Here is a 14,028-nt window from a genome sequence, read left to right on the forward strand (position 1 = left end):
TTCTTCTTTATTGGTGGTACATCCACCTTTCTCATTATTCATATTGGTAATTTTGTTTTGTTTTGTTTTGTTTAAAAAAAAATCAGATAATACTTTCTCTATTTAGTTGTTTCTCCTGACTTTCACCTCTCCCTCCCCCCAAATCAGCTCCTAGTTTTATTTATTAATTCAATGGTTTTCTTACTTTTAATTTTTATTTACCTTACCATTGATTTTCAGGATTTCCATTTGGGTGTTTCATTGGGAATTTAAAATAAGTTTTCTTTTTCCTCCTAGTTTTAAAAAATTGCATGCACAATTTATTGATCTATTCTTTCTCAATTTTATTTAGAGATATAAATCTTATTTAGAGATAAAAACAATTTTCTCTTAAGTACATCTTTGGCTGCACCTCACAAATTTTGCTGTTATCTGATTGTTGTTCTCTTTCCTGAATTATTGGTTTTTGTCATGATTTGTTCTTTGACCTGCTTAAAGGGAAGTAAAGACTTTGAAGATTAAAAAGGTAGGAAGTGGCCACTTGTAAAGGCCTTTACATGCCTAACAGAATACTTTATATTTGATCCTGTAAGTAGCCTTTAAGTAATCTATAGTCCAGTTATAACCGGCCTTCTTTCTGTTTTTTTATATGTGACATTCCCTTTCCAGACTGTGCATTGGCTCCTCATACCTGGAATGCTCACACCACTCTTCCCATCGCTCAGCTTCTCTAGCTTCCTTTAAGACTCAGCTCATAGTGTCTTCTGCAGAACGCATTTCCTCCAGCTTTACCTCTTACCTGTTAGTCCTGTCCCTATGACACTGCGCAGTTTATAGTATATAGTTTATATAGGTATATAATTAATTCCATGTTTTCTCTTTTAAAAGAAAGTATGCTTCTCGATTGGAGAATGGAATATTTTTGCCTTTCTTTATATCACAAATGCTTAGTATACTGCCTGGCACGAATTTTTTCTTTTTTTTTAAGCAAATAGAGTTGTGTAGCAAGTGCTTAATATATGTTTATTAGCTGACTGGGCACCTCTAAAGCATAAAAAGTGTCAACTTCCATTAATGGGGGAATATCCTTCCTTTGAGATTTCCCTATGCAAATGAAATCACAAATTCCATCAATGTGTCTGTCTCTCCCAAAGAGAAACCCAAAGTATCTGTAGATATGATGCTGAAAATGAGCCTAAGGATGTTGGGATGTTAGGCTGATGTTCAGAGGTGATCACTGTCAGTTGCCAGATTGCAGTGAACTATGCAAATGTGTCAAAGTACCTGGCATTAAGGGAAGGAACATACAAAATCTTGAAAAGCCACCAGGGATCATTTCACTTTGAAAATGCTTTAATAAGTGTTGACAACACTGTTTTGCAAAATGTAAAGGTACTATACAAATTCTTAATACAAAAAGAATAAATTAAAAGCAGATTTTTCTTTTTAGATTCTGCAACTTTTTTCTACAACATACATCTTTTTAAATTGATTACAATCAAACAGAATCCGGTAAAATCATTTTACATGCTCTACAGTCAGTTTCAGGAGCAATCTAATCTTCCCCCCATTTTTTAAACTAGAATCCATTTTACACAACTTGTAATAAAACTATTGACATTAATGTATATGTAAAACTTTACACCTAGTTAACTAAGCAGTAACTGGTCATCTTATAGCACCTGGATGGAGTTTGCTATGTTTTGAACTAAACTAATACTGAATGAAAACAAACTGAATTTTTTTCTTTAACATTTTCAACACTCAACTGCATATAATAGACTTTTAAAAAATCAACCTGCCTCACAATATAGTCTGGTGTATCTGTCAACACCAGTTTTCTGGCTAAACAGGAAATTTCATACATGTATCCAAAGAATGCAATAGTGGCTTTAGATCAGACCAGGGGCTTAATAATTCATTTTATTTTTAAAAAACAAATATGGTCATATAAGAAATCCGCAAGTGCTTGTATACAATAGTTATGTTTCCCATCATAAGATGTTTAGCATGTTAATCTCAAATTACTAACATTTTATATACATTTGTATTAATTGAATGCAGCTAAACAGTAAAACCTGTTTTACTTAATCTCCTGTCTCTACTACCAAACTGGCATGAAATTTGTCTGGTAATTCCCATCCTTGTCTCTCTTCCCTTATTTCCTCCAAAAAAAAAAAAAAATCCCAAATAGGTTTTTAGGAAAATTTTTTTCCTTGTATCCCTTTTGTGGCAACACAACTGGATTAAAATCTGTCTTAATTTTTGATTCTTGACAATATTCACTTTAGAGTCTACAATTTAGACTTGACAGTTGTATAAAAGTACCATACATGGAGTTGTCTCCTTATTCCCCTTGTCCTTCCTTCTGTCCCTTAGAGCCTCATTCCCAACCAGCTCCCTACAAAATTACTGTTCAGTCTTATTTTAGCCCTGCATTATTTTTAAAAGGGGGGGAGGGGAGACCTAAAAAGTCTAGTAATATTTAATAAATCAGGACAAGGAAGAAAAATTAAAATGTTCAGAAAAGTAATTAAACTTAACAGATAAAAATATTTGGTAAGAAAAACTGACCAGCATTTATACTGAACTGCATATCTCCAAACAATCTATAAATACGAATGCTTTTCTGCCAACTGATATTCCTGATCTCATCATCAAGATGAGAAGGAAATGACACACAGTACTTACTACATAGGTATTTGATGATGTGCCCAGATTCTCATCTTCCCTCCCAGACCTGGGTTCTGACTTCTCCCCACTGCTCCACTAGACTTACTGCCTGAGCTGTAATAAATGTTCCACGATAAATTGTTTACTTTCTGGTTTTAGTATTTTGGTTCTTACCCTCCTGGTCTGGTAGAGTCTATTGTTATTCTTGGATCACACACACACATATAAACAAAGGATTATCCATTTTTTATTTTTTTATTTTTCTTTTTTAAAAAAGTTTTATTCTAAAGCTAACTTCAGTTTTGCTTTTCCACAAAATACTCCCAATACCATACCCCCTCCCTCTGGCCCGCCCCCCTGGCTGTTGAATGCCTTTCCAATAGAAACTCATTATCTGCACAGAACAAGTGGAAAAAATGTCTCCTGCTCCCTCACCTTCCCAACCCCACTTGTGGCAATAAACCCAGCCCAGCACCTCTGTGGAAACCTTGTTTGTGCCGGCGTAAATAACTCAGTGGAGATTGTGCACTTGTTCGGTAATATAAAAGTACTTTTGAGGCCTTTGAAGATTGATGGCTTTCTAGACAGGTAAAAAGCATTGCTCATAATACATGTAAACTTGCAGCCCCTTTAAATCACCCTTCTTTTTTTTTTCCCTTCACCCATTTTGGGCATCTACAGACAAATCTATATGTCAAGGTCATTGGTAGTGTTTTTGGTGTTATTGTCCCATGGGGAGGTTTTTTCAAAAAAAACTGTGCCATGCCTGCTGGCTAGTAGACAGCCTACTGGAAATCTCACATCTTAAGAGCATAGTTGTATTCTTTAAATAAGCAACACATTAAGTAACTGGGTGCTGAGATCTGAACTCTGCTACACAAGTGCTAAATGAACATGAAAAGACCTACAACAATTAAATGCTAATGTAGCTTTACCACTTGGATGGATCACAATGTGCTTTTAACTCTTGGTTTCCCACAAAAAAATGAAATGCCTCCTGCATAAAAGAGGATATGATTTTATGGGTTGTTTCCATGATAGACTGCTTGACCACAACCATGAACAGAAAGTGACTACCTGTCTCGTACCCTGCTTGTTCAGCCAGGAGGAACAGTACTTGAACCTCCACTGCTCCCCCTCCCCACATATTTTCCCATCTGTCCAGATTGCTTAGGACTCTGGGGCAGTGGTCTCTCCAAGACCAGAGTATCTTTACCATCCATTACACTGGCTTGGTCTTCTAGGCTTTTTGCTGAAGGGGAAATAGAGGTAAAGGGGGGGCCGAGGAGGAGGGACTCTCATTTCTCGGAGTGATTGAGCAGGTGAAAGGAGCTTATGAAAAGCATAATGCCCTCCATCTCATGGCCTTTCTTTTTTGTTGGTTATTTTTATTTTAATCTTTGGCAGCATAGAACTGATTGTGATCCTCTGATGCAGCTCTGAAGTGACAGGCTTCCTTTTTCATTCCCCCCAAACTCTTGTATTAAAAAACAAACAATTCTTCAGTTGTAAACTCTGAAAGTCCCACATCAGACATCCTCTTCTGGAAGTGCTTGGTTGGCCTAGAGATGGCAAGATGGGCACATTCTTTCTGGGTCCCAGAAGACTCACACTGCCCTTATTTCTCTCTCCAGGGTTGTCCCTTTGTCACACCCCTCCCCCCCATATCCTTTTGTGACGTGGACCTCGATGCCAACTCTTGATTGTCCCTGACCTGGGGGAATCCGTGGCTGGAGGGCTGGAGGCAGCCATCAGGGATGCTTCTAAGGATTTGCATTTGGCTCTCTGTGGGCTAGAGAGCCATAGGACACACAGTGGGACCGGAACCTTCCAAAATGTCTCCTCAGTCAGGTTTTAAGGGTGAGGGGATGAGGAGAGGGGAGGAAAAAAGTGCTAAGAGCTGAAGCTGGTGCAGGGTGACCGTGCGTCTGGGTAAGGCAAATGAGAGGCAGTGAGGTGATCTCAGAATGGCATTGAGAGATTGCGGCCCAGCTCATTCACACCAGAGTCCCGGGCTTGGCTTTGTCCTGTCCATACCACTGGACATCAGCTAGTTCTGGATAGAGGGGAGAATCCAGGAAACAGCTGTCATTATAACTCCTGAAAAGAAAGCCCAGAGGAAAAGCAATTAGAAACACAGATCTCTAGCGATTGACCTTGGGATCTCTTAGGCACATTTGAACCAGAAGATAACATTGAACCCTTGGGTACTCACTTAAAGTCATTCCTTATCTTTTCATTTGTTGGTTTCTGCTGTGTGACTCAAGTGACTCAAACCCTCTGGGTCTCAGTTTTCTCGTCTCACACCACTTCTAGCTCTAAATCCATGATGCTATGACACATTGATGTGCATATAAATGGTTATCTGATAGATGGTATGGAATAATTTAAAAATTTTAAAAATTAAATTTTCCTACCAAAAGTTATAGATATAATTATGGTGAAAATGTGTGTATAGATTTTGGGTTGTGTCTAGGGGGATTGACATTTTAAAAGGTCACTATACCCTTACTTTTTAGATAGAGGCCCCCAATAAGATAGTGAGATAATTATTATATACTATTCTAGAGGAGGGATTCAACTCCTATATGAAAGAACCAGCTTCCCTAGAGCATTACCAGACAACCTAGTCTCCATTGGTACCTATCTCTTAATTTCTAACCTGGATTTTTGAAGACGAGGTAAGGCAACCACTTCTTTTTCCATTTTGTTAGTTGAATCTCAGACCATCTTTATACCTAATATGATTAGTGTATGAAGAGGTCACTCAGGTTGTCAATACAATTAGAACTCCCTCCTCCCTCATACCTGGAGAATCATCAGATTTAGAACTAGAAAGAGCTCACAGAGCTTATACTCTAATCCTTTCTTTTCCTGAACCCCTGTAGTAAATATTCTGCAGGATAGAACTAGGTCAGAGAGTTACATAGGCCCTGTTGGTTCCCTTTCTTTCAACTTTGGTGATTGCTAATTGGGTGAAGTGTTGGCTTTTAATCTTGGCATTCATTTCTTGTATTAGCTTTGTGTAATCTGTGAATTCAAAGCTGCTGATGAACAGCTTTTTCCTCTCCTTATACATCTGTGTGCCTTCACTGACTAAAGATGGGGGTTTTAAATTTTGTTTTCTTGTGGTAGATCACATTTTTAGTGATAAAAAATGGTAATACTTATTATAAACTTAAAGAAGCTATGAAATCGTCAATATGTTTCCTTGCCTACCCCTTTGGATTATATTGCCCTCATCCATCATTAAAGAAGTTCAAAGAGAAATGAGACCAAAGAGCATCTTAGTGATGAACAGTCTTCATGAATTCATTGAAGGCCAAGAACAACTAGAAATAATATTTTCCTGTTTGATTTGCTGACCTCTCTGGTAACTAGCTGGTGAGTGAAGGAGCTCTGGGTTTTGTAAATGTTTCCTGTCTGAGCTTTTACATAAAAATCCATGCAAGTCGGAAAATTCAAAGACTGCAGTCAGAATACCCATGGATTCTAATGGGAGTCATGTGGCTCACTTGAAATGTTTAAGAATTAGCTAGTACTACTTAAATGTGGCTTCTGAAGCAAGATGCAATAAAGGCTTTTCATTATGAAACTGGTCACAGATGTTGTTATCTTTAGAGAGTAAACAATGGATTCTGTTATACCCATCCAGCATTCTCTGCCCTAGCTTAACTGATCTTTTCACTGGGGTTTGGGATGTCTGAAACATTCTTAAAGGAAAAGAAAGCTGAGTACTTTTAAGATTTCCTTTAACTTCATCTTGGGTGTTTTGGTTTTGATATCTCTTCACTTTGGGATAGGAGCAAGATGAATCTTAGTAGGGGAAATTTTAGGGTACAGAAGAACTTCTTAAGGAACAACCTAAAATGTTAGAAATGTATTTTCCAATGTCTTTTTTCCTCATGTCTAATCTAAGTTCTTTGTATTTTAGTGTTTTATGAGAAGTATTGATAATGGATCGCTTCCTCCTCTGCATATCTTTAGAACTTTGTGTTGCAGTAATTTATTATTTACAAATATCTTATCTGAAACAATATTATTTTATATTGTTGTCATATTTGCTACTAAATTCTAAGCTCCTTGAGGGCAGGGAGTATATCTAATATATCTACCTAGCTTTCCTTATGCTGTGTACAGTGCTTTGAAAACGTTCAATATATTTTTTAATAGAATTTTGGTAATTTTCATTTATAATGGATTCTGGTTTAAGGGAAACTCAAAGTATTCTTGACAATATTAAGTCAAAAAATTTTCCCTAAGGGCTCATTAGAATGCAAAGCACACTAAAATATGAAGCTTAATTGCATTAAGTTTTATCAGTGTTGTGTTTAAACTAGACTCCAACAATTCTTATATTTAATTACTGTAGCTGTAGATTTTGTCCCTTTTGTGGATCACACTGCCTCCTTGTGTATGAGCAATGAATTATTCTTTGACTAGATTGGGAATCAAGAATCCCTATGAATGGAAGTAAACCCTGAGATATCAATCTGAAGTCTATCAGTTGTGATTAGTTTAATTTTCAATTCCTTTTCATTAAATTTTTGGAGAAAATAGTGAAAAATGGAGCTTCAAGAACAATTAGATTCATCCATCCCTCCTCAGAAAGTGAACAAAGAGTATTTTCTACTAATTATTATAATACATGACATTTAAAGCCAAAGAATTGTGACTTAAACCATGTATGCATCTTTTAAGTTGGTAGAATCATTAGGATAGAGGTAGTACTGGAAGCAAGACAGAGTCCTTAGAATCATATTCTACATGAATTCACTGTTTGGGCAAACATGGTACATTTGGACCAAGATACCAAATCTATACAAGTGTATAAATGTGTGGTGCTTTGTGCATTGAACTTATAATGAGAATTTTAAATTAGGATAATTATTCACTTTACAAAGAATTTAGACAGGGCTGTCTTTAAGTATAGGGAATCCTTGCTATCAAAAAAAAATTGCCAATTTCATATATGGAATCTACTTTAAATGGGTACCAACATTTTATAGTAAATAGTTTAATTTTTTCTAGTACTTTATCTTGGGGAAAAAAACCAGTTAAAAAGTATTAAAATGTGTTTATTTTATACTTAAAATTTAGGTTATAATCACAACTAAGAAGTATTTTTTGGAATGAAGAAAGAAGTGGTTTAAAAATTGGTGCATGACTACTACCTATTTTGTTCAGTTTCTTTCTGTTCTAAACCCCTAAAATATTTCTCAAGGTTCCAGGAGTTCTATAATTGAGAAACATTTTTTAACTGTATACTTTGTGTCTCAGAGGATTGTGCTCATCTCCTTTCTGTACTTCCTTCTGTGCTTCCATCTACCCTCTAGTGGCTTCAACTATTACTTCCCTTTGGAAAATAACTTACAAATTTAATTTTTCCAACTTCTCTTCTGAACTCCAATTTCAAACTCACAACTGGATACTAAACATTTCTATTTGGATGTCAAACTGGTGCTTCAAATTTAGCCTATCCAGAACTAAATTTCTCTTTTCCCCTAAGCTATAGGTAGCTTTTCTTTTCACGTCCTTCTTGCTGTTAAAAATCATCAGAATTAAGGCTTAAAATTCTTCCCTCCTCTTTGCTTTTTTTTTTTTTTTTTACAACTAATTAATAAACTAAATTAATAGTTTATTCCTCTTTCTAAATCTTTCTCACATAATCCTTTCCATTTCTATCTTCATCTTAGTTCAGATCCTTACTTTCTTTTTCTAAAGTTATTTTAATTCTAGTCACTAGTTTCTTTTCCTCACTCTGATACCATCTCGTGTATTTATAGTCTGTTTTCTATATTGGTGTCAGATTAAATTTCCAAATGCACAAGTCATCCTTCCATTCTTCTACTCAGAACCTTTCAGTGGTTCCCATTGCTTCACGAATAAAGTCTGAACTCCTTAGCCCAGTCTTCAGAACTATACAATGACTGTTATTCTCCCAGCCTCTTCTATTCCCTCTCTGCACTAGTCAGAGTACACTATTTGATGGGACTCGCTTATCATGCACACAAAATATTCAGTGTGGTGTAGGGCATAGAGATCTGACTATGAAGCCAAAAAATCCAGCCTGTAACACACATTATCTGTATGACCAAGTGAATTAGAGCACTGAATGGTTAAGACATTTTAAGAGTGTAAATTGTGGAGAAAGGTTTGACTTGCATTGGTAGAGGGAGTTTCCTTACCCGGAAAGGTATCTTACCTCCCTTTTCCTATTCCAGTGAAATCATAGGTCAGGTCCCTATTCCTAATCTTATCATAAGTTTCTCTTTGATACTTCAGCTTCCCTTTGACTAGAAAGCCATCTTCTATCTTAGCCTGTTGAAGTAAACAGTCTCTCAAATACCAGCTCCTCTGTGAAATCTTTCCTGAAGAGATTCTCATTTCTACTGAACTCAAATGGTATTTTTGAACTCTCTTCTTATAGTACTTAACATATGTTGTTTTCTTATCAGTAATTTAATTTGTACAGTTACTTATGTACCTGCCATGCTTCCTATTAGATTTTTAAGCCCCATGAGAATAGGGACCATAAGATCATAAAATCTTGGCATTTGGCACAAAATATTCTATATAAAATGTCCTCAAGTAAATAATTTTCTTTAATGAATGAATGATATCTTTTGATAATTCTTATTATTGTTATAAATTTGACTTTTGCATTATTCAACTTTTTATATGGGAATTTTTTTCTGCTCCATCCCATCCTTACCCATTCCCTCTTCCCCCCACTGAATTTCCTGTATTCTGGACTCCAATTGCTTTGTTGATTAAATTAATTTCTGATGAATTAAAAAAAATCCTTTTCAAAGTCAAATTAGAGGGCAGATATATCTTATATCAAAACAGTACAAATTACCCTTTTGTCCTACATTATGGGAAAAAATATCTGAAGACTATAGAACTGGGTGGATAATTATACCTGATCCACATCAACAGCTATACATGTATCTAGAAGTAGTACACAGTTATACTAGTTTCCATTTCATTCAAATGTTTTCTTTTAGCTATTACGGCATGATAAAATACAAACACATCTGTATCATATCTGAGAGCATAAACTAAAGGGAACTGTCAAGAGAAAAGGATTGTAAGAACAAAAGATTCCCTTACTATACCTCTATTCATCAGTACTTTGGTGAATTGGAGACTCAGACTCATCCATAGTGGGTGAGTTTTCTGTTGCTTCTCTGAACAAAGGAAAGCAAAGGAAGGAAGAGCAAAGAAGTAATGTTAAAGAAAAGAAGTGACACAGACATTGTTAAGAGTTCATTAATACAGTAGGAAGAATAATTGATGATCATATTTGCATTTCAGAATGTTAGTGACATACAATCAATGGTTTTATATAAATTTTCATATCACCTAATTTAAAATAAGCAACTTTTAGTATAATAAGCTGACTGCCAATATTTACTTGCAGAATTTTTACAATATTTACTCTCATTTTTACTTTTCACCTTTTTTTTTTTTTTTTTTACTAATTCATCACCATGCCACAACATGCCATATAACTTCTGGTTACCTATCACCCTAAATAAGGCATGAGACTAACAAAATTGGTTTTTAGGACTAAAGTATTCAACTTCTGTTTCTGGATTCACTTAGATTTCTCAATGGCTAGAAATAGTTCGAGAATCCTTCAAAACCAAATGTAGATGGAAGTGTCTCAGGAAATATAAGGAGGGATACCCAAGAATTTCTAAAGCAGGATAATCATATATGTGCATATGTATTCACAATTTATATATACATACATGTCTTTTTATCTTTGACACTGGGTTTCATCTCTATGTAATTCAGAGAAATGTTTTAGAATATGAATCTTTATATCAAAATTCTAGAAGTTAAAAGGATAGCTGAAATGAGGAGTTTGTATCAATGTCTGATAACTATACACAGTTATCCCATTTTAATCTAATGGAACCAATATCTAATTGATCCTCTGCATTTCTGGTTAATCTGTATGACCCTAAACTTTCTCCTATAAGGAGAAGTTGCTGAGTCCAGTGCTTTATAGAGTCAGCCTTCATGGTTTGTGATAGTCTTCAAGAGCCTGATGAAGACATCATAATGGCCATGGTCGTGTGACAGGTCAGATCATTTGGTTTTCTTAATTCAATTCAACTAAAACTTTATTAAGGACTACTCAAGAGCTAGAAAAGTGGCTCTGAAATAGTCAACAGAGAGCCAAACTCAAAATCCAGGAGATCCAATTCAAGATGTCTCGGCTACACGCAGGGTAGTCAAATCACTTTACTTTTCAGAGTTCCATGCAATTTTCTGAGACTTTACAGAAGAACAATTGTTATTCTGTAATCTATATTATTAAAGCAAATTTCCTTACCCAGATTTCTTTGCACATGTGAAAACATACATCTTTTAAATCACACATTTTAAAACAAAATCACAAATAAGTCCTAGATAATTGAGCCTTCAAACAGTTTCTGAACGGTAGATAAGATGGGGATATACAATTATAGACTTCTAAACTTCCTTATACCTGAATGCACATATAATAATATGGACTTAATAATAACTGGACTTAACTATAATTTTGCAGGCCAAATAATGAGTGCTAAGGCAATAGATAATTCAGTCAAACAACAAACATGCATAAGAATCCTATTAGTTCTATTAATTCAACAAGGGAACAACTGAAAATTAGTAGACATTTTTCCTTTTTATAACTGTAAGAAGAATTCATATTAGAGATCTGTTAAGCCTGTTATCAACAGGTATTGGTAGAACTATGCACACCCCCTTTGGGATATATTTCAGGCCCAAACCTTCAGTGGGCTATTAGATAAAGATCAGATACTTAAATTTAAATTTGTTCAAGGGACTGCCATCATCACAGGGCCCTAATTTCATTTTCTTCAGTGTGAGGGAAGTAGGTGGGAAAAACCCAAGGAAACCCAATCATGTCTTCAAAAAGATAGATGAGGTACTCGGGGCAGCTAAGCTGGGATAGGACTTTAGAAGTTTGGCACAAAAACAAATTTGCTCATCTGGAACTGAGGGAAATTCATGAGACTAAACAAGAAGGGGCTTGGAGATGACTAATAGGAATGTGGTGGCAGGTAATGGTACCTTATGGTGTTCCCATCCATAGTAAGAAGTGTTATGTGTAAACATACAAACTATCCTCTCCTCTTTTTTAATGCTACAGAATACCTTTTGCTCAGTACCCCTCTTAGTTGCTCTTAGTCTTACCCATTGTCTTGTTACCTCTCCCCACTTTGGAAGGATGCTATTAACCATTTCTTGGTTACCCCTCTGTAGGACAGACTGAAAACAGGAGAAGGAGCCCAGATGGCACGCACTCACCCAGATTGCCAGGTTAAGATGTGGTGTGGACTGCTTGGGGGAGTAGCTCCAATTTCACTGGAAGGTGTTGAGCTTCTCTGGCTGTGAGGTAAGGCAGCTACACAGGGATCCAAAAAAGAGAGGAAAGAAAATGAGTCAGAGCCAGGTACTGGAGAGTTAAAGGATTTGAACAGTGGAATGCTGCTGGCCACCTCCACTGGGGTCGTGGTACCATGAGCTCATTTAGCTTCATGGAAGAAGCACACCAGCAAGAGTTCTCTGCCCCTTTCTTTAGCCTTGTTGCTCTGGGGGACCCTGGAACCAGGGGCTGCAGGTGAGGAGTTTCCACATTCTCCTGTTGTCATATCCCTGGAGAAGCCCCTCACAACACAGGGCTTTTTTTTTTTTTTTTTTTTTTTCCTTGTACCCAGTGTAGGGGTTAAAAATAGTCTGCATTACTTCTGTAAAGAGAGGCCTCAAGAAACTGAAGCTTTTAGACCTTGTCCTCTTCACAGATTTGGGCTTATTCATTGCTGCTTGCCACACTGCAAAAGTGAAAAAGCTTTAAATTTGGCCTAAGTCTCAATGATGGAAACTCCTCATTTGGAGCAATGAGCAGTATAGAAAGAAAACCAGTAGAATAGAGCTTGACTGAAAGGGTAACTTCTCTCCTTGCCTCACATCCTCAGTCAAGTATATATAACTAAACCAACCTAGTTCTCTGCTTTGGCAGTAGGTAAGAAATAGGTTGATTCAAGCATGGCTTGAAGGAGACGGATCCAACCCAAAATGAATGTTACAGACTTTCTAGACAGGTCCTGAAGCCAGATGTATAGGGAGAGGCAAATTGACTAGCTGCTCAACTTGGAAAAGGTTGCCTCCAAGAAGAGTGATATCTCTGTCACTGGAGGCACTAAAACATAGACTGAAAGACCACCTGCAATGTTAATAGAGGAAATTCTTGGATCAACAAGCAGTCCAAGGCCAGATGACCTTTGACAGGCCCTTCCAACTCTGTAACAGTCTGAAATCCTGTGATCCATAGAGCCCTTCAGAAAAGTGATAATTGTCAAAAATTGGTTTTATTATCTTATGACCTGGGGATTCATTATAATTGTATATATGGAAATACTTTATAAGTAAAACCATCTTAAAAATAAAGTCCCTTCAGTATACTGACAACTAAGTCCGTTCTGGTGGGTGTAAAGATGGTTATAAATCTTATAAAGAATTTGGCTTGATAGCAGAGAGATTTTTAGCTCCTTTATCACTTTATTGCTAGAGGTTCTTAGCCAGAAGTCAGTGAATTTATTTTTTAAAAACATTTTGATGATTATTTCAATAAAATGGGTTTTCTTTGTAATCTTATGTGTTTGTATATATTTAAAACTTTTTTCTGAGATATGGTCCATGACAATAAAAAGGTTAAGAATCCCATATTTTCTGACTGGCAGGATGGAGAAAATACCATAGGAAAGTCCAATTCACCTTTACTATATTGCATAAAATTTACTTATATGGAAGCTAAAATATAGCTCTGTCATCACATGGAAGAAACAGGAGATCTTTGAAAAAAGCAAAGAAAATCCTTGTAGCTGCAGCAGGGGGCTATATCAAGAGGTGTGGGTGTTTTTTAAGTTGTATTTGGTTTCATTTAGAGGAGTACAACTTATAAAAACCATACGTTTGTAGTATAGATGAAAATTTTGGTCCCAAGTAAAAATTAAAAAATGGTTCTTCTTACCATTGGTTAAATATGACCCTAACATACTTAGGTTTTTTTTTTTTTTTTTTTTTTTTTTTTAGCTAAAAGGGGCCCCTCTTCTTGTGGGCATTCCTGAGATAAAAGGGCTACTTACAGGGGATTTTCAAACCTTTGCTGAATTTATGCTCATGTTCCATGTCTCCTGTAAGACATCTCTAGCTATCCCAAAGATGGACTAAAAATAAATAAATAAAGATATGTGGTCTTTCAGATAGGACTTCTTGATGTATATCTAAAAACCACAAAAACAGTGTCTTAGCTGGTGCTCTTCCAAGATAGGCTACTGGACAGGTTTTTAC

General features: G+C 36.1%; 1 protein-coding gene across 1 annotated transcript in view; it reads right to left on the reverse strand.

Moving 5' to 3' along the window:
- Window positions 1-1,311: 1,311 nt before the first annotated feature.
- Window positions 1,312-14,028, reverse strand: part of FRMD4A (FERM domain containing 4A) — a 367,656-nt gene continuing 354,939 nt past the window's right edge. Inside the window, exons 22-23 of the mRNA XM_031940653.1 lie at window positions 11,986-12,082; window positions 1,312-4,752 (exon numbers count right to left, since the gene is read on the reverse strand). Coding sequence (XP_031796513.1) covers window positions 4,650-4,752; window positions 11,986-12,082 — 200 coding nt within the window. The 3' untranslated portion in view covers window positions 1,312-4,649. The remainder of the gene's footprint in view (window positions 4,753-11,985; window positions 12,083-14,028) is intronic.

This window comes from Sarcophilus harrisii, chromosome 5, assembly GCF_902635505.1.
Source record: "Sarcophilus harrisii chromosome 5, mSarHar1.11, whole genome shotgun sequence".
NCBI classification, from domain to species: Eukaryota; Metazoa; Chordata; class Mammalia; order Dasyuromorphia; family Dasyuridae; genus Sarcophilus; species Sarcophilus harrisii.